This window comes from Dunckerocampus dactyliophorus, chromosome 17 (assembly GCF_027744805.1).
Source record: "Dunckerocampus dactyliophorus isolate RoL2022-P2 chromosome 17, RoL_Ddac_1.1, whole genome shotgun sequence".
NCBI lineage: Eukaryota > Metazoa > Chordata > Actinopteri > Syngnathiformes > Syngnathidae > Dunckerocampus > Dunckerocampus dactyliophorus.
In genome coordinates this window covers 14,381,153-14,403,468 of record NC_072835.1, presented here as the reverse complement: position 1 = coordinate 14,403,468, position 22,316 = coordinate 14,381,153, and the positions used below count along the sequence as shown (strand labels likewise).

The 22,316-nt window shown below is 39.9% G+C and overlaps 1 protein-coding gene across 2 annotated transcripts in view; it reads left to right on the top strand.

The window, feature by feature from the left end:
- unc5cb (unc-5 netrin receptor Cb) overlaps nt 1–22,316 on the top strand; it is a 144,333-nt gene that overhangs the window by 102,932 nt on the left and 19,085 nt on the right. For both annotated transcript variants that reach the window (XM_054758277.1, XM_054758276.1), the window contains exons 3-5: nt 276–419; nt 5,815–5,918; nt 19,807–19,987. In XM_054758277.1, the coding sequence (XP_054614252.1) occupies nt 276–419; nt 5,815–5,918; nt 19,807–19,987 (429 nt within the window). The remainder of the gene's footprint in view (nt 1–275; nt 420–5,814; nt 5,919–19,806; nt 19,988–22,316) is intronic.

The following is a 22,316-nucleotide window of genomic DNA, read 5'->3' as shown; positions in this document are numbered from 1 at the left end:
GTTTTGCTCATCTTGCAAGATTTCCACAAAACACGATACTTTTTTGCATTTCTTCTTTCAGTTTCATTACAACAATCATAGAAAATTGCCTCAACATTTGGTGTCAGAAGTGGGATTCAAGGATTGACCATTTGGATGTCTTCCAACAAGGATCCATATTGCTTTCACTTTTTAACTATATTTCTCCACAAATGCCATTTACAGTCATGTGAAAAAACAAGGAGGACCATGATCTCCATTTGCAAAGCACTCATGAGCCTTCTTCTTCCTGACAGGCCTGGTGGTGAGAGAAGCCAGCATTGAGATCACTCGGCAACAGGTGGAGGAACTCTTCGGGCCGGAGGATTTCTGGTGTCAATGTGTGGCCTGGAGCTCCGCAGGGACCACCAAGAGCCGTAAAGCCCACGTTCGCATCGCCTGTAAGTACTCTTGGGCTGCCTTCATCCCAGTCTTGACTTTCCTTCTTCATCCTTCTGTCTAAACCTGAGGAAGTGTGCCTCGCTCGCAAATGTGTCCCTTTGAACAGGGTTTGTCCTCATCTCGTTGTGCACAGTAAAGCGTAAACACAAGCAGAAGAAATATATACACAGAAAAGAGGCCACATTGTGTGCTTACAATAGTGCTCCTGCTTTTTGGTCTGGATTCTGGTTTTCACACAATCGTTCCCAAATGGATGAGAAGCTTCCCAAGTTTGTGCCTATTTGGGCTTCTCCTCTCCTTTCTTCTTTCAAAAAAGAAGCTGCCAGTCAAGGAATGACGAAATCCCAGAAGAGTTGACAGCTCTAGTTCTAGTTGCAGCATCAAGGCGACAGCGTTGCAGCATAAAATGAGTGTTACATAACACGACACAACAGGCATTGTTGTCAAGAAGACACCTGAAGGGACATGTCCATGCATTCTGAACTGCATTCAGCTCTGTATGGCCCAAGTGGTCCGCTTTGAATATGTCATTGTATATCCACAGATCCTAATCAGGTGTCAAGCATATGAAACCACATTTGAACTGTATGTAACTGTAATTAGTTTTTCCTTTAAACAAGATTTGAAAACTGGTTTTTACTTTTGTCAGCTGCTGTCTCCCAGTGGACGCCCACCTTCTACTTTTACAAACCGCTGTTAGAGACCATGAAATCAGGAACATTTTGGCTGACCAACAGTAATGCTGAGTCTGAGTGGCAGCTTACAGTTTTTAACTGAAAACGGAATAAAAAACGGCGTCGTTTTAGTTGCTCGTGTATAGAGCAGCATTTTTGAGGTTCCTTTTTTTGTCATTTTATATGCACGTTTTAGACATAAAAAACTAAATTATATCCCCTCCAACTTGACCTATGTTGACATTCTGTAAATAGGTACAGGTAATAGGTAACAGAAAACATTTGAAAAAACGTATAAAAATTACAAAAAAATTAAAAACGTAATAATTAAATACAATTTTAAAAAGCTTTTACATAATACAATATTAAAAAAGACTGTAAAAACACGTTTACCAAATACAATTTTAAAAATTATATGAAATGATTAAAACTACTTACAATTAAAACAATACTATAAAAATTATTATGAACATATAACTACAGGGTGGGCCATGAATTTCCATACATTGGTAAATGTATAATGTATATATTTTTTTATGTTGAGATATTTTTTTCAGATAGTTTTGGGTATCTGAAGGCCATGGCACTTGAAAGCCATGGTGTATCAGGTGAAGATACGAGACATAAATCATCTCAAGGAACGTATCACCGGCACCATTAGAAGCAGGACTTCAACTGTGCTAATGCAAGTTCATCAACAGTGGAAAACACGTATTATATTTGTGTTTTTGAAACAATGGTAATCATACAGAACCTAGTTTCCCAAAGTGGGATACGTGTAAACTATTTCTCACAGGGGGTATACCAATTGTCATGGGGTATGTGAATTAAAATGAAAAAGAATCAGCGCCTAACACTCACAATTGCGAGTGTGCCTGAACGCCTCACGGTGCAAGTAGAAGGGAGAAGAAAAGAGACAGAGCATGAAGTTGTTCATTGCTCTGTGTGCATTATATGAACAAATAAGTAAGTTTGATGATTATTAAGAGTGTTCAGTCTCTAAGATTTAATTTATATTGGTTTTCCAATCCCCGCATGGTGCAGCGGTGAAAGCCTGTGAGTGGGGATTTCCTCGAATGAGTCTTTATCGCTGGTTGTGTGTATTTTTGTACTTCAACTACTGCTTTATCGTGATAGTAGTGATGTCATGATATTTGATAAGGATAAATGTACAGATACAGTTTGTCAAATCCAACTTTGTTTGAATCGATCTTAGCTCCAGGTGTGCACAAAGTACAGTTAAATCTAAAAAAAAATAATAATAATACAAATAAAAAGTTATCGGTTATCAGTATCGATCATGCAAAGCAGGAAGTTATCTGTATCGGTTTGAAAAAAAAATATATCATGCATCTCTTATGTAAATCCAATGATACAATGTGACATAAGCACTAAGTGTGCATTAGAAGATGTAGTGTGACTGCAGTGTAGTGCGACAGACAGGAGGTCACGTTGACTGACTTGAATTGGACACGGCTATCACATGAACCTTAAAGCAGACAGGCGGCTGTGTCTATTTGTTGCCACACTTTCTCTCTCTTTCGAGTGGCTCATCCAGCACCGTTATTCCAGCACAGCGAGTCAGATCCGTGCCTCTCGGTCCCCCACTGCGCCGTCTCCCACTGCTCCACCTCCTATAATCAGCCATGATGAGCAGCCTGCCAGCACTAACCTATCCCTCAAATCACAATGGACCCCCCTCTTCCCTTCCCCATCAGCTCCTGCTGAAAGGATTAGCTCCTCAACTGGACGGGCATCTTTTCACAGCCAGACTCGACTGTGTGCCGTTACTATAATGGAAAAATGGGCTTGTTTTGCTCTCTCTTGCCATCATTTGAACATATAGAGTTGAATCACATTCTGAGTCGGAGTAAAGAGCTTGTTGTGCTGGAGAACGGCCTTTTTAGGAATGTTAAAAGGGCTATTCAGCGTGCTTGCCAGAGAGAAAAAAAAAGTATGAATTCTTTACGATAGCCTAGCCTTTGCTTCCACTGACCTCCCTCCATTCTTGTGCTTTGCTAACAAGCGTCGTAATGAAAGCAAATAAAATTAATGAAATGCCTTTGAAAGGAGACTGAATGAGTCGAATTGTTTGTGTTTTATGAACATGAGTTCCCAATAATACTACTGAATAACTCTGCAAGGACAAAACGGCATGAGAAACACCAAAAAAAAAAAAAAGAGGCTCCCTAAGGCACTGTATAAGAAAAGGGTGTCCAAACCTTTTCCATCAAGGGCTGCAAACAGAAAATGGAAGGATGCACTGGCCACAAAACGCATATCTATTAAAAACATGTTTAAAAGTAAAATGTTATCAGTGAGTATGTAATAAAATAGTCAATTTTCACAAATTATAACCAAAAACAGCTTGCAACGCTTTTTCTGTTCAGAAATACAAGTAAATAACTTAAATTTGACGTCTTAATCAAGAAATAATAATGTACTTGACTGTTTTTTTCTGTTCCTGGATAATTGTGTGGTGGTCAAGTATATTTCGTTAGCACATAAGATCACCACATGCATGCTATGCTATACTAACATTTTATTTTCTTTCATGAGCTTTTTCTTTTCTTTTTAGTGTGGTGTTGCACTCGTCTTACTGTTGTTTCCAATTAACTCATCAGCGATATTAATGCTGGCTGAGCAGTTTGATGCTTACTGCTTTTACAACATTGGTTGTGCTGCTGCTGTGTTGTATTGCAGTGTACTTGTTAATAAATAACCACGTGGTCAAGGAGAGCTACGTTTTCCTTTCCATTTTCTCATGCACTCCAAATGAAATTAGCACAATACCAGTAAAAAAAAAAAAAAAAAAAAAAAAAAGTGTTGATACACTTTGTCATTCAATAGCATGACAAACTCTCCAAACATTTGACTGGTTCTGGACTTATGCTAAGTATCTTATACTACTAACTCTTAATTCTTGTGAGTTCATTCACCTCCATGACCCTGTGTGGAGAAAGTGATTGCCCCCTAAACCTATTAACTGATTGGGCCACCCTTAGCAACAACAAATGCAATCAAGCGTTCGTGATAACTTGCAATGAGTCTATTACAGCACTGTGGAGGAATTTTGCCCACTCGTCTTTGCAGAGTTGTTGTAATTCAGCCCCATTGGGGAGTTTTCCAGCATGAGCCACCTTTTTAAGGTCATGCCACAGCATCTCAATAGGATTCATGTCAGGACTTTGTTTTTCTTCAGCCATTCAGAGGTGGGCTTGCTGGTGTGTTCTGGATCACCTGGCTCAGAACCCAAGTTCTTTTCAGCTTGAGGTCATGATCAGATGGCCGGACTTTATTCTTCAGGATATTTTGGTAGACCACAGAAATCATGGTTCTATTTATCAGAGCAAGCCTTCAAGATCATCACACTACCGCCACCATATTTTACTGTTGGTATGCTGTTTTTTTTTTCTGAAATGTGCCGTTACTTTTACACCAGATGTAATGGGACACACACCCCGCAAAAAGTTCAACTTTTGTCTCATCAGACCACAGAGTATTTTCCCAAGGGTCTTGGGGATCATCAAGATGTTTTCTGGAAAAATAGAGACAAGTCTTAATGTTCTTTTTGTTCAGCAGCGGTGTTGGTCTTGGAACTCTGCTAAGCAGGCTCTTTTTGCCCAGTGTCTTTCTTATGGTGGAGTCATGAACACTGACCTTAACTAGGGCAAGTGTGGCCTGCAGTTCTTTAGATGTTGTTGTGGAGTCTTTTGTGACCTGTTGGATCAGTCCTTGCTGCGCTCTTGGGGTCATTTTGGTTGACTGGCCACTCCTGGGAAGATTCGCCACTGTTCCATGTTTTGTTATTTATGGATAATGGCTCTCACTGTGGTTCGCTGGAGTCCCAGAGCTTTGGAAATGACTTTATAACCTTTTCCACATGTGCATCCATCCATTTTCTTTGCCACTCCTCCTCATTAGGGTCACGGGGGTATGCTGGAGCCCAGCTGACTTTGGGCGAGAGGCGGGGTACACCCTGCACTGGTCGCCAGCCAATCACAGGGCACATATAAACAAACAACCATTCACACTCACATTCATACCTATGGACAATTTAGAGTCGCCAATTAACCTAACATGCATGTTTTTGGAATGTGGAAGGAAACCAGAGTACCCGGAAAACCCACGCATGCACGGGGAGAACATGCAAACTCCACAAAGAAATGTCCAACGAACCCAGGTCTTCCCGATCTTCTGACTGTGACTGTGTGGCCAACATGCTAACCACTAGACCACCTTTTCCACACTCATATATAGATGTCAATTACTTTCTTTTAATATGAAGTAGTTATGGTGACAGGAACTTTGACTCCTATTTTATCACATTATTACAGTACATTACCTTACCATTTTCCTATGTATTTTTTAACCAGCAGAGTGCATTTGGATTACAGGAAGTGAACAAACGTATTGCAATTGATGTAATACGGATGGGTGTGGGTAGGATTAAATAAGCTTTGCTTCTTCCTGCTCCTTTTGGACATGTGGAACTGTGAATTGTAATATGTGATGTATTCCAATGTAACTTGTATGAATGTTCAAATAAATTAAACCATAGCCATATATAATCTCTTCATCTGTTTATTTTTGCAGTGTTTGGAGGTAATGCTGCATATATTGACTCCAACGTATCTTCCCCTGTTGAATGAAATTAATTCAAAATTATTCATTAAAATTAATAAAATCAAATATTAACATTTTTTTTCTTTCTTTGTAGACTTGAGGAAGACTTTTGACCAAGAGCCACTAGGGAAGGAAGTATCACTGGAACAGGAAGTGTTGCTCCAGTGCCGACCACCTGAAGGCATCCCAATGGCTGAGGTAAGTTTCAAATACCAACATAGTATCAACATAAGTATTGAATATCGCATTTAAGCGGTATTACCCCCTCGTGTACAATCCAGACCTCAGGTGAAAACACTTTTTCGCTGCCACTTTCTGGGCTATTTGGTTAACACAGCTAATAAAATGTGAGAATTGACTGTGGAGGCCGAGGGGAGACAGAGAATCAAACCAGCTGTGTCGCTGTGTTACTGAAGCTCTACTGTTTGCCTTCCTCCCAGTCTACAGTAGACTATTAAAGCTGCTTTTGAAAAGGCTCACTTGCAGCAACATAAATAGAGGATGAAAGCTTAGATTGATGTGGTGTGGGTGTGGGGGGCAGTCTGGTGTGCGTGTGTGTGTGTGTGTGTGTGTGTGTGTGTGTGTGTGTGTGTGTGTGTGTGTGTATGTGTGTGTTTTGGTTCGAATGAACCCTGTCAAGACTTGTGATTGACCTGGAAACGGCGAGTTAACGGAGTGGAACTGCACAACATTTTTCCGCGCTTAAAGTGCTGACAGGCTAAATGGTCCAAAGTTTTCAGGCGCTACTCGGCAGACCTGTCCTCAGACAATCCTGGGCTTGAGTTGCTGTAGCAGTAAAGTATCTCTTCCGAGAGTCTTCTGGAGCTCTCCCACTATCAGCCGATTCCTTGGCTTTGCCGGGTGTGACGATTAAGGACACAGCTGGGTTCGTCCTTGCCACAAATGGCTGACAATGATTGGTCAGTGAAGGAGGCGCGAAGCTTGGGGTTGTTAAAAAAAGCAATTGTATTATCTTTTGAAAGAAAACGTTCGTTGTTCCATCAAAATGGGCCAAAATTGCCACCTCCTATTTACATTTTCACAAAGTTATGACATTTTTTCCTCATAAATACAGTGGCACATGTTATAAATGCTACAAATAACACCACTATTCAGTTAACCACAGAATCTCCTAGAGTCGCCGGCTGAATAGTCTTTAATTAACTCCTGGTCAAGAAAAACACATGCATGAACAGCTTTGGCTGGACGCAACCTTCTGATATAGTTTTTTTACTAACTCCACATCATCCAACAGCTTTATCCACCTCTGCAAGCACTTCAACATCTTGCTACCCAGCTGTCTCTGTGTAACTCATGCATGTTACACTTGCCATACTGTTTGCTCCTTCCTGCTATTACAACAGTGGTTCTGTTGCTGCTGTATTGTGCAATATACTTGTTAATAAATGAGCATGACGTCAAAGAGAGCTGGATTTTCCTTCACGCTTTCTCATGCACTCCAAATCATGATTAAACTTAAAAGTTAAGTTGTTATATACAGTACATATACAATGAGTTTACACATTTGTGAAATAACAGCCTCTCTTCAATTATCATCTGCTTTCAATTAACGCTTTGAGTAAATACATGCCCCGGCTATAATTTGAACATTTGTGTTATACAGTATCATAGGCAATTGGAGGATGCCCAGTGGAATACACTGTGGCAGTCTAAAACCATGCATTTTATGGGCTGACAATTTCCTTTTTGCATATACAGAGACCTGTTTTCATATTCTTTAATTGCTCAGCCTTACCTCATAGTTAAAGAAAGACAAACGTTCCATTGCATCATTTATTTTTTCTTATTTGTTCTTCCATTTCTGAGCTCAAACACAGCTGCGGAAAAGTGAACACTGCATCAGGCCTTTTCTTACTCAGCCAAAGAAAAAACAGATGTGCGACGTCTTTGGTTTCATCTGGATCAGGAGAAATATGTTGCAGACGCTGCGACGGAAAGATTTGTCATATTTCACCCAAGGAGAAGATGAGATGTAGAGAGCTGGTGTGGTTGCTTGACTGTGGCTTAAAACCCAAACACTTGTAACAACTTTGTTATTAAATCACGCTGACTGCATGTGATAGACATCGTTGGACTCGGTTCTGTGGTGTTCTGTAGCTTGGTTGGAAAGACAAATCACAGTTACTAACCAGTGCCCGTTTCCCTGACAATTTAGTGGGATTTTGTACAAAAAAGTACTCTACTCTAATTGCACTTCAGGAGAATTGATATAAAACAGACATATTTTGAGGGTTGCTTGAAAAAGCTTTATTTTATTAGTTTTGTCAAAATAGAAAAATCTTTCATCTTAAAAACTGCTTTGAAATTGCAACCAAAAATCATTTTTGTGGCAATATACTACCTTTTACTGTTGCCAGGTTTAAAGGGAAACTGCAATTTATTTGGAATTTTGATCCCCAATCCTTATGTAAGGCATCAACACATGTCTTTCTCTTTTCTGTGTGTTCCAAAGATATAAAAACAGCAGGAAGATGTAGCTAAAAATGCACGTAATGGGAAAAAAACTCCCCAAAAAACAACGCCCCATTTAGATATAATGTGACATGCATATTAACCAGGCTACAGCGACATTGTTGTTATTATTATTATTAGTATTACAACATTATTATTACAACATTGTTACGCCGTTGAACTACGTTACTCGTGTATTGACACATTGCCACACCACAGCGGCTAGCGACTAGCTTCACCACACACTCGCCCGCAGCGCTTCCTCGCTGCGCACTCAAAGCCTCAGGCCACTACCAAAAGGTAAGGAGTGAGAGTGATTTGGCAGTAGAAGAATCTGCACTTGTTCTCTGTAAAAGATGAGGACGAAAGGGGTCGAAGCTCCATGCAGAACCTTCCCTTTTCTCAGATCCTCAGCGAGACACTTTCATTAAAATCCTAAGAGGCTCCACACACTCGACTCCTTTCATACGCAATAATGTGTGTCAGCCTCATAAAACAGGCTTAAATCTCCTCTGTGGAAAAATGTAGCTTCATTGTTCTTTTCTTCCAATGCGCTTCCAACGGAGAGCGCTCCTCACAGCGCCCAGAGAAAGACGGGAGTTCAGAGGTGACGCAGCACCAAGAGCTGCCGCGCTGGTTTCCATGGAAGCTTTAGTTGAATTCAGGCATCTCCTTGGGCAGTTGGGGTCCTGCCGTGTTATCATGGGTAACGAGTCACTGACGCTCTTCACGGGAGGTGAAAGGAGGCCCCTGCTGCCAGGATTAAGTCCCCTGGGAACAAAGTGTCTGTACTGTAGTTTAATTACATTTTAAGCCTACTAGATGCTGACTAAATATATTCTCACATTGTGAATAAGGTTTTTCACTTCTGTCAACAAATCTCATTTGTTGACAGGAAGAAAGTCATTTACGGAAAAGGTACAACAGCAAAGGCAACATCGAGGAAAAAAGGAGTCATGTATGGACTGATCGTGAAAAATCTCAATTTAAACACATGCTAAAGCAACAATAGCTCATAACTATCAGGCCTTTTTAGCCATCAAAAGCAGGAAGAGAGTCATTTCTGGAAATGACACAGTAACAACAATTGCTAAATCGAGGAAAAGGGGACACATACGTGTGGACGTATTTTGGTCTTTCTTATGGTGTCTTATGGTTGTTATGGAGTCATGAACACTGACCTTAACTAGGGCAAGTGTGGCCTGCGGTTCTTTGGATGTTGTTGTGGGGTCTTCCCAGGTTGTACCTTTTGACACACATCCAAAGATTCTGTGATTCCCAGCCCAGTTTCACCTGATGGGCAGCCAGAGTCAGGTCATCTTGTCAGGAAAAAAACAACTGTGTCAGTCACCTCACAGTGTCGAGAGCAGCGACTGTCAAGAAGATCATCACTTCGGGAGCTCGTAAAAGGAGTCGTGTGTGTTCATTAAAGCGACCCACGGGAGAGCAGGGGGGCGTCGGGAGGCCACTCTCAAACCTCTGTGGCAGCCCAGTCGAGATTGGCCTCTAGGCGCTCACCTGCCAATCACACAGATGCCACGCTTGACTCTAAAAGTCCTCTGTAAGTCATTAGCTTACTTTAAGGCACATTAAATGTTTGGAGACAACCGCTGCTGTCATTGAAGTGTTTTTGTTGACATTTGCAAATAATAATAAAGGGGGGGAAAGGTTTTTTCTTCCTGCAATCTGGAAGTGTTGGGAAGGTGAATTGCTTTGTGCCAGGTGGTGCTTTTTTTAATTTAACATGGAAATGAGCTTTTAATGAGCGACTTCTTACTCTCTCTCTTTTTTTTCGTGCCAAACACTTTCCTAATCACCCTAAAATGTGTTTACGCTTTTGAGCCTGTGAATCGACATCCGTAATGCACATTTGCATAGCTTGTGCAAGTCTCTCGAACTCTTACTTTTTAAATTCATAACTTTGTCATAAATAACGTACTACATTAAGACAGAAGCACTAAGTTAACAGTAGTCAACGATCTATTTTACAGGAGAACTCTGCTGTTTTTAAGGACCTATTGACAAAACAGTGGTCAAAGATCTATTTTACAGGAGAACTCTGCTGTTTTTAAGGACCAGTGCAAAAATGCTTGGGGGCAGGGCCAAACCGGGCTGCCGAAAATTTTAAAATAGTTTTGAAAACAACTACAATGATTTTTATGTAACTCGATTTTGGAAATAAGGGCGATTATTTTATTAGAACAGTCAGGAAATTAAAATCAAAAGTTGGCCGCATGTGATCCCATCACTCGTGCTCATCGCTACCATGTTAATGAGCCAAAGCACTTGTAGTTGTGCTCATTTGGTGCTGAGAAGTTGGTTGTTTCGTCTTTTCAGATTAAAATTTCCACAATAGCATTGAAAGGTTTTTGCCATTCCTGTCTTATCTGGTAAAAACACGCCACACACGTCAAACCACGCTATTATCCTACCGATGGTGAGTCCGTAGTCGTTTTGTGGTTTTAATTTGATGTCGTATTCTTCGTTTTATACTTCATTAAATGACAATAGCATTAGATTACTGTATTAGATTACTATAACATCTGGCCACGCCTCCTCCGCCCCCGCCACACCCTTCCGTCACTAGTTTGACAGAACACGAGCCGGGCCATGAGCGCAGAAAGCTTAAATAGCGTGCTGCTGTTTTTAACGATCTACTCCAAAAACACTAGTAGTGCGGTGTCACTTCTAAGAATCTGCTGAAAAAAAACACTTGTCAAAGATCCTCTATATGATGAGAGCTTTATGATGTCTTTAAGGACTTACAGCAAAAGCACCGATGAAAGATCTTCCATTTTACAGAGCTCTGCCATTTTAGGGACCTGTTGCACAATTGCTCGTCGAAGATCCTCAATATGACAAGGGTGTTCTTCTCTTTTTAAGGATTTGTTGAAAAAACACCACTCGCAGATCCTCTAACTACAGGAGCACTATGCTACTTTTAAGAATTTACTGCAAAAACACAAATCAAAGACCCTCTATATGACAGGAACACTGCTACTATTAATCTACTGCAAAGATGCGGGTCAAAGATTAATTAGACGGGGGAAGTCTATTACAGAAACACTCGTCAAAGATCCTGTGTATAACAAGAGAGCTATGCTCGTTTACAGAATCAGGTCAATGTTTGCCCAATCTCAAGTATATACTGTATGTGCTAGCATGCATGCTAGTTCCTGCACCTTGCCGCATTGTGTCTTGTTAATATTTATAGCTAAGCTAACATTTCCATAGTTGTCACGCAGGCAGATGCTCCACATATGGCTTCTTGTCTGGTTGTGAATGATTGAATAATTAGCTTGTACCGTTTTTGTGGCTCATCCTCCAGGTGTGTGTCATTTAGGAAGCCTGCAGCGGGAGCAAGAGCGAGTAATGACTTCTCTTCTCTTTCTTTGCACACCCCTCCCACGACGCTCTGCTCTACGTTCTATTTCTGACAGAACAGTAATGAGTAATGAATGGCTTTGCCTTGCTCTCTGCCTCGTAACAAGTGAGACGATTGCGTGGCGTGTGTATTATATATTTGGCTAATTAGAGATGTGTTGGCACGCAGCGGCCCACTCCATGGCATCGCAAGAAAAAAGAAGACGGTGGTCACCAAATCCAACAGTTAAATTGTTACCTCCACCCGAAAACACGCATGCTGGCCTTGCATCGGGACTTTTGATGGTTCTGTCATGTAAGTATATATAACGCATAGTGTAATATACATGTGGAGTCTTTAAAGTATCTGCAAACTAACTGCAGCACTTACAACCTTAAGGATCATTCGCACTAGTAGAACTAAATTGTTTTTCTTGTTGCCATGGTGACCCTAGATTATTTCATTTATTGAGCAATTTGAGTTATTTTGCAGTGCTTCTTTTATTTTCAAGATGAGTTTTGCTAGAATTTTGTACCTACATTTCTGCGATTGGATTCTTTAAGTAAACTCTACCCCCTGTGGGAGGAGTCCTGGCTTGCCATAAGATGTCCTTCATCAAGTTGCATTCATCAAATTTGCATGAGTAATTATAATCTATAATATGTACTGAAACCTGTGATGAAATAAGATAACAGACGAAACAAGTAAATTACTGTTTTGTCACATCAGATGGGCAATTATTTTGCTTTTATACTGTATAGCTCACATTTTAGTATATATACGCAAATTAATTAATTAAAAGTGCCTGTATTCATTAATTAAAAGTATTTTTGACCCAGGTTCAGGTCTCATCTTACTATCAATTTTTGTAGTCCAGACCTCCGATATTTTATTGTTCCATTGCAGCCCTGTAGGAGGATTCTTTCCAAAATATAAAGACTTTTCGCTCAATACATGTGCCACCTATAGGCAAGGTTTCATGGAAATTGGATGTGTTTTTCTGGGAAGCCTGCAATGGAAAAATGGCAATGAAAACATTCATGTTAAAATTAACTTAGTGGCGCCTCCTATGGGTTGTGGTCAAAATGCTTTGGAAGACATGCTAGCATATCCTCAAAGTGTGACAATTATTACACTTGCTCAGTGGCGGAGCTACGTGGTGGCCCTGGTCACTCCCCGGCCACCCCACTAGCCATCTAGACATTTTAGGTATCAACTTATTGCCACTTGTATGTGAGCAATAGTCTCACCTTGGCCACCCCAATGAAAATTTCCTGGCTCCGCCACTGGACATGCTCAATGACTTATGAACATTTACTTGATGGCGGACATGATTTTTAATCATTAAATTTGACAGACATGTGCTTGTCAGTCCCCTAAAGGTGTGTACCAAATGGGGTAAGTTTTTCTGCATTTTCATGAAGTATTTTGCTCTGAAACATACAAATTTGAAGTATTATTATTTTGTCATGTAAATGCATCCTTCAGGCTTGCGAGTCATTACATCTGACCTTCTAACATTAACGACAACTGTATAAAAACTATACATCAGCACTTTGTGCTTTGCTGGATAAACATGCTCCACAGTCAACGCCAGTCATTTTCCTTCTCCTCATTGTTTACCACCTTTTCTTTCACTTTTTCTTTAGTTTGTGTATGCTTCAACACAGCAGTTGTTCCACACAACGGTTTCCACTAAGGGCCGCATACAGAAAAATATTTTTACTGATCACAAATATTCTTCACATTTGTGTTTAGAAGACACGCTAAAACCAATCCAGTATGGGTGAAGATATGCTTAACAGTTAAACAGTTGACGACTTACAAAATAAAGACCAACGTTTTTCTCAGTTATGTTTTTCATCTAAAATTTTAGTTACCGTTAAATAAAAACATTCCAAATAGTATACTAGTCAGTACTATATGCCACTCCTTTTTTTCCCTCTAAAGTTTTTCATTATTTTCTTACCAAGCCTTGTCATTCTTATTATAAATATGCACCGGGCCAACAAAAAACGATCGTAATTTCCGCATCCACTAATTTTAAAGAGAAAAAAAGATTAGTACATATGTGTAGGCTGCACCGGTCTATAACCCCAGGTGTCCACATCATAACATGGGATAGTTAGTACATGGAAAGATGTGACACAGACATTTTTTTAAACTCTTGATTAAATAATTGCTCTAAACAGTGGATGTTATAGGGCTACTTAAACAGTAGCCTACCAGAAAAGTCCTTAATCGCCATCTTCATCCTCCTCCGGGGAACTAAAGCCACTAAACTTGCCTTCGTCAGTGTCAGAATTGAACGGCCTCATAATTCCTTCATCATGCACTTTGTCAGACTCTCTCTCTCTCCCTCCCGCTCTTTCATTGTCGCTCTCGGTGTTGCTTTCATTTTGAGGCAAATTAGCCCTTTAGCTTGAGCTGTCCTGTTCATGATGCATTTCTCAGCGTCACTCATTAGGTCCGATGATGAGACATGACACTTTTTTTTGTCAGAGTTTAGCATCTGTCGCGGTCCGAGCGGTTCAAACAGAAGCTGTAGTAATGTTACATTTGATCAAACTTACTTAAGATTTGTCATATCAAAACTCGGCCGTTGCATTAGGCTTTAAAAACGTGATATTAGGGTCCACTTCACTTCTCCAATTCACTACTTCCTGAAGCTGCACACTAAGCATCATGGGCACTGTAGTTCTTTAAGCCATGAATTAGCTGCATCACTGTATAAGCCGCAGGGTTCAAAGCGTGAGAAAAAAGTAGCGGCTTGTACACCAGACATTACGATAGCTGCATGCAACAAATAGCCCACAGGCCTAATATTGGACATCATCCTCCTGTGCCCTTCCTCTTAACTTGGTGTTTGTCACTTGGTCGTCAAGACTCTATTTATGATGGTTGACAAGTGGCAATTTCCCCTGCTTAATGACCAGCAATATGCCAATTACCTCTATCCGGAAGTTCCACTGCCAATCAGGCGCTAATGAGGGGTGTGTGAAAGAAGTGTGTGAGATGTTTCCTGGTGGGGAAATGTAATCACGAGAAAGGGGATTGCAAAGTGTGATGTTGAGTAGGGCTTACCTTTTCATCTCTGCTTTTATTAATGAGTCCTAATTATAGTCGGCAAGAAAAATGTGAACCGATGCTCACTTTCGTCTTCCCTTCTCGAATTTTTACCACGTTCCGTTCCTCGTCTCTCTTCCCGCCAGCACCACCGCATCTACACTGAAAAGCTCTTTTGTTCAATTTTTAATTACCCTCGCCGTACCGAAGTGCTCTTGACATCCCAACGCGTCGCGTCTGCAGAGGGCCCCCGCCGTGATTGGTTGGATAAGCACCTTTTTGTTTCATCTGTCGGTCTCGTTTCAGAGAACAGACCTCACCCTTGCCTTCATCTTTATTTTCCTCCATGAGACAAACAGAAAAGTGACAATCACAACATTATTGTTAGCTATCACACCTTCTCTTCAGTTATTGTACACTGAGGCACTTGTTATAGTCACCATTGTAGTCCTGCAGGTACAGTATATCTTCAGGGACAATACTATAGGAATGAAAATTAGAGTCAGTGGACAGCTTTTGTAGCAGTATAGATTTACTGTCCCCTGAAAATGGGTCAACACACAACTACTGTCTAAATAGCTATTACTACAAGTGAGTCTTGCCTACATAGTGGTGATAGAGTCATAGTCTGGGGCTGCACAAGTACTGCTGACATTGGGGAACTGTGGTTCATTGAGGGAAAATGTGACATTCTGTAACAGAGCATAATGCAGTAAACACTCCTGATGAAAATGTGAAGAGCAGTTGAAAAATTGCAAGAATTTACATTTTGCACTGTTGGATCTTAAGGAGGTTCTCAGTAGAGATTCAAAGTTTTAGTTTACATTTTTGAGTAAACAATTTATTGCACACAACCATAGTTTACAAAAAAACAACAAAAAAAACAACCTCTAAACCCCTGAGACTGGTGTCCGTTTTTGTAAACTTCCCTTGCCATCCATCCCCAAATGTTCTCAGCTGGATTTAGATCAGGGACGCAGGATAGTCCAAATGAGTGAGGTTATTCCTCTGGAAGAAGTCCTTAATCAGGCAGGCATTGTGAGCTGCAGCCTTGTCCTGTAGAAAAACTCAGTCATTACCACACAGACGAGGGCCTTCAGTCATGAATGATACCCTCTGCAACATCTCCACATAGCCAGCTGCTGTTTGACGCCCCTGCACGACCTGAAGCTCCACAGTTCCACTGAAGGGAAAAGTGCCTTCTCCGCTGTGTCTCAGGTGGGATCTCCTTGTCATGGCAGTAATGTTGGAAGCCATCAGGACCATCAAGGTTACATTTTTTCTCATCAGAGAATTCAACTTTCTGAGACCTTTCAATGTCCCATGTTTGGTGCTCTCGTGCAAATTCCAGTCAGTTTTGTGCCGTTGAAGGAGACGAGATCTTTGAAGACATTTTTTGTTTTTAAAACTCCAGTAACAACCTTTTATTTGGGCCAACGATCGTCCTGTGTTTTGACGGACAACCAATCAGATGTCATTATAAAATGAGCGTCTTAGTGCGTCCAAACTCAGCAGCAATGGCGCCCTGCGAGAGGCATTGCTTATGCAGCTCAACAATCAGACTGCGTTGAAAGAAACATTTTGCGCCTTTGCCATCAAGAGATCTGGAATGTGAAAACCTGACAGAAAATGGCATTGAATCCACATTTTTGCAATGATTTGGGGTTTTAAAGGTTGTGGGCGTAAACTTTTGATCCGCTGATGAACAACCTATTTTAGTTTAATGGTTGTTTCATGGTAAATTGCTTACTCAAAACATTTTTTGTGTCACTCCCATTTTTTTCTTTTTGCATTTTGAAGCTCTACTTAAAGCCATCCATTTTATATGCCACTTATCCTCATCAGGGTTGAGGGGGTATGCTGGAGCCTATCCCAGCTGATTTATGGGCAAGAGGCGGGGTACACCCTGGACTGGTCGCCAGCCAATCGCAGGGCACATATAGACAAACAACCATTCACACTCACATTCATACCTATGGACAATTTAGAGTCACCAATTAACCTAACATGCATGTTTTTGGATGTGGGAGGAAACCGGAGTAAACTCACATGCAAACTCCACACAGAGACTATGCGGCCAACAAGTTAACCACTAGGCCACCGTGCGGCCCACCTTAAGATCCAACAGCGCAAAATGGAAATTATTGCAATTTTTTAAGTTTACAATTTTGATCGGGAGTGTATCTTCTCAAGGGAAAGTACAGTTCATTTTGTTGACGAATAATTTTCGTCAGTTTTCATCAACATTTTTTCCCTGAAGAAAAACAGGTCGCTCACTAATCAAAGCAAATGCGTGTTGACAAAAATGTATTTTTACTGCTGTTTTTTTTTTTTTTTTTTTTTTTTTGCTGAGGAAGAGCAGAGTTGCATTTTAGATGCTGAGTGCATTATGCGGAGTTCATTTATTACTTCATGCAGTCATTGTATGTGTCATATTATTAATATAATATGACACTAATGAAACTTTAAATATGTCTTAGTCTTTTACATTATATTTTTGTTGACTAAATTTACTATACGTTGTGAAATGTTGTCAACTACAATTAAATAATTTTAGATGACCAGAAGTATGACTAAAACTAAAATACAAAAGAGTAAAAAAAACCTATGACCTAAACTAAATTCAAAACTGCTGTTGAAATTAACACTGGGACAGAACTACAGCAAGTAAGCTGTCATATTCTTTAGAGCAGGGGTCACCAACGTTTTTCCTTGTGAGAGCTACTTTTACAAAATGAAAATGGCCATGAGCTACTCATTTTTGCAACATTTTTTACATTTTTTGAGATTCACTGTCTTAAAAAATATTTTTCCAAAAATTAGTTTGAGGTTGCCGTATATTCATAAAAGAGGTTGTCATCTTTTTACTGTTTGAGATAACACACAGAGCTTTTAAAGTGTGCGTGTGATGCCTAGTTACCATCACGGTCTCAGTGTTGAAGCGTTATGTTGCAAAAAGCGATGATGGATAAGAGCGATGGCGTCTCATGTCATGTCTTATTGCACTGCGCTAGCGCAAGACGCAGGCTTAATTTCAGCAAGCAGGGAATCCTCCGTGGCTTTGAGCATTTGATTTAACTTAGATGTACGCTCACAGAGGAATCAGTGGAGGATATACATCATCCTCACCAAGAGGAAACAGCTGAGTGTGAATCCAGAGTTTATCACGAGGGGATTGGTGTCTTATGAGCTCCGTGGTGCCTGTGTTATAAACTGTGATTTGTCACAGCCAGCTAGGAAACCATCGCTTTCGAATTGAATGTGCTCTTCGGAGCATCCCTCATGTGTTCCCATAGAGTGACAGAGCCAGTGGAAGCTACTCGGGTGGGGTAGCTTGATTTGAGTTTTTTTTTGTTATTGTTATTTTTATGTGTTATTGTAGTGTCCGATCCACAAAATGTCAGTTTCAGGAATCTTTAAAGAAATAGTATTTTATTTAATTTACTTTTTCACGTTGTTATGTAATGTAATGTTACGTTATCTTTATTGTTATTTTCTTATTTTCTTATTTTACTTTATATCTGAAATATGTCTATTTAATTAAATGTTACAAGTTATTTCCTTTATCATTTTATTTAATTTAATGTCTGTTAATATTTTATTTTATTATTGCACAGCTTCTGATCGACTGAGTCCAATCATGCACAAATGAATAATTATTAGAAAAATATATATATTTTTTAATTATTACATTTTAAAAAATATAAAATCATTTAATTTATTTAATTATTTCTTCTTTCTGCAAATAAATCTTCTCTTTTGAAATATTTCCAACAAAGCAGTTTTTTTTTTTTTTACTACAATGGCCACTGTTTTGTACCCGCTGTAAGAAATAACAGAGAGCCCACACGTTGTGTTTTATCTCTCATTTCTAAACATCCTGCTTATCTTGGCCCTGCTCGTTGGCATCTTATCTCATAAACGGCCCTCTGTGGTGGTGTTGGGACATGACAATGAGCAGGAAGCCAGCTCGCCAGGCAACCTCTTTGAAGACCAGGAAATATTTGGACTCATAGTGTCTGCAAGGTTCTTTTTGACATCTCCATATCTTTGTGAAATATTCTGTTGTAGGACTTCAATATCAGCGTCATTTAGAGCAATGAACTCATGAGAAAAGGTCAGAACGCCTCTCTGTCTCACTTGTGGTCTTTTTTCCTGTGCTTGTTTGACATACTGTAGCTGTTAAACTGAAGGGCTTTTCTGAACGGAGGAAAGAGTGTGATAGTTATTGACTTTTTGTAGACACACCTCCGAGACCACCTGCCTTAATGGTTGAGCATAGGTAGAGGTTGGAGCTACCTATACATACACCCGTGTCATATCATCTTACATAAAGTAGAACAAAATTACAAGAAACAATTACTGTATATTGTGAGTCTGTGTTTTCATCTCAAGGAAGAAATCATTTAATCTCATTTCAGTTACAATATCTTTTTAAAATGTTATTTATCATTGCGAAGTGCCAAGAAGTCAGTTTCGGATATCTTTTTAAAATGTTTGTAATTCAATTTATTTTATGTTACTTTTATTTGATTTAATTTAATTGTGAATTTCTCTCTGGAGATGAATAAAGTATCTATCTTCCATTGTGAAGTCTCCAATCTAATTTATTCTTCCAAAGTTTCTTTCTTTGCCTATCTAAGTTCAGATAGCTCTTTAAAATGCAATTCATTTTTATTTTACCTCATTTGATTTTATTTTCATTTCATTTATTGATGAAGTTTCCAATCTTTTATTTATTGTTTCAAAGTTTCTGATCTACTGCAGCCGATATCACTGCCTTTTTGGTTTTGGATATTTCTTTATCATTTAAAAGACACCGTTTTTTTTTTGTTGTTGTTTTTTTTACCTCATTTGATTTTGTTTTAATTTTTATTCCTTTGTGAAGTCTCCACCCCTTTATTGTTCCAAAATTTCTGATCTACTTCAGCCAATTGCGCCATCTGTTTGGTTTTGGATATCTATTAAAAATGTATTTAATTTAGTTATTTTAATTGTATTTATTTAAATGAGATTAGACAGTGAAGTCTCCAGTCTTTTATTTATTGTTCCAAATGTTCTGAACCACTGCAACCAAGGGTGCTGCCTATGTAGTAATGACCTGAATTAGGATTGTTCTGCCTTGGCAGAGGTCTGCTCTCCACTAAGTTCCATGTATTCATCCACTTTGTGTCTTCTCCTTAGGTGGAGTGGCTTAAGAACGAGGAGGTGATCGACCCTGCCGACGACAGGAACTTCTACATCACCATCGACCACAACCTGATCATCAAGCAGGCTCGCCTCTCGGACACTGCCAACTACACCTGTGTGGCCAAGAACATTGTGGCCAAGCGACGCAGCACCACCGCCACCGTGATCGTCTACGGTGAGACACTCTTATTTACATAGCGTAAACGACCAAATTAGCCGAGGCATTTACTCCTGTTACTCGCTAAATGTTACATTAAATGTTATATGGATATAAAAAGTTCATTTTCTTAACTGTAAAAATTATTTGGACTGCGTGAGAAAGTGAAAACGTGGCTTACGTTTGACCCCGTGATTATTTATAAACAAGTATATTGCACAACACAGCAGCAACAGAACCAGCGTTGTAATAGCGGTAAGAGCATACTGCCTTGCCAACATTAATAAGCTCATGCAAGTGTAACTTGCATGAGCTTATTAATGCTTATTAACACCAGCAGCTGAGTAGCAACATTGTAAAGCGCATAAGGAGGTAGAGAAAGCTGCTAGATGCTGGCCGCTCATGATACTTCAAAGGCCATCTTGTGGAGTCCACAAAAAAAACAACATTAGGAGGTTGCCTTCAGCCACAGCTGACAGTTATTTGTTTTTGTGGACCACGTACCCGGCAATCGGAGCATTTACGGTACTTCTTTCCTGTTTGAGTGTATGCAACGAATGGAGTTTTGTCATTTGGTGACATGCTGAGCTGCAGGAAGAGGCTGACCTCCTGCTGTGATTTGGCACTGGGAGCCCGCCTGCTGCCTCCCCAACATCAACTAACATGATTGGACTGTGAAGTCAAACATGCTCGAGGGCTATAAGCTGCAGACGAAGTGACACATGACTCGTCCGCGCTTTCCCTTCCAGACATATTTTCCTATCAAACCGCTTAACTGAGGCCACCTGAGTTCATCCTGTGCCTGATAGGACCAATATAAAGTATGTTCAGCATGCCTGAAGAGGGGAAGTAGCCACACAAATGCTTGAAAATGGTTCATCACTTGGAGCCGTTTACCAACTTTACTTAAAATACGCGGCTAGTGTGGCATAGGTGTAAGGACAATGCAAAATGTGAGCATATTTCAGAGGAAACGAGCTGCTTTAATGTCAGCTTACCCTTTTAAAAAGTAAAATGCTGTATGCCGCAGCATCTGCTTTTGTGTTGCCTTGCCTCTTCATCCCTGCTCTTCCTGAAACGCATTTATGTTTAATTGTGTCGCGTGTGGAAGCAACGCAACGACAGGAAGAGCGCATTAATGTCGCGGGGTTTCTTTCATAGCATTTTCATGGCACACCTACCGAAACAAAAGATAAAACTACACATGGAAGACACAGAAAAGACATTTTCGGGTCCGTTAGTCTGTACAAAGGTGTATTAGTATGACAGTGGAAGAAAAAAATAATAATATAGACAAAAAAAAACTGGGAAAAAGACGAGAATATGTATGTATGATAAGAGATAACACAGTATCACAGGTTTCTGACAATAAAGTCATTGTAATACAGAGAGAAAAAAAAATCTGAAAATAGAGACACAATCTGTTAATTTATACAAGTTGTAATATTAAAAGAAAAAAAATGACTTTTCTGAGAATAGTCTTTTTGTCAGCCACGGGCTGTGGTGTCGCTGTGTGCCGTATGTAGACGCTGACAGAGATGGATGAGCAAGGAAAAGAGACACATTAAGAGGACTCAGTGAACGGGAACGTGCTGCTATCTGACCACAATTTACTGTCTGGCGGCATGGCAGTGGAATGACCTGAGATTTGAGGGTCGAAAAAACAAAAGTCTACACTGTTTGGCGCCCCGAGACGGCGTGTGATTTTTGTTGGCGGTTTGTTGATAAATCATACTTAAAAACACATTTTGTGAGTAAATGGTCTTTTAATTTGTTTTTCTTGCTTTTATGACCTTTTGCAAAGCACTCCGCAGCAATTGTAACCATAGCGGAACATTAGGAAGTAGTAGAAATTCAATTAATCTGTTGGAGGGTCAAACTGTTGCCATCATTACAACTTCACTGTATCGGCAATTTTAAACTGTCATCCAAATGTAAAAAGAAGTTAGCCACTATAAAATGAATACATACAATCAAACACTATAAATGATGGTCTCGTTTATAACACCCTTGACTGTCAAAAAGTGTGAAAGTTCAAATCAATTCCTGTATAGCATAAATGATCTAATTGTAACTCGGGCATTTATACTGTATCTAAACCTTTAAAGGAAACATCAGAAAATAGAAAGGAAAACCTATCTCTTTTTGACCACATGGTCAGAGCCATGACAGAACCAATGTTGTCATAGCTGTAAGGAGCAAAATACCTGACATCAACTGCTGAGTAGCAACACTTTTAAGAACATGCAGAGGTAGATAAACCTTCTGGATGCTGACTACTCATACTTCAAATGACAACTGACATCTTGTGGAGTTGATTAACAAAAAAAGATCAGGAGGTTGCCTA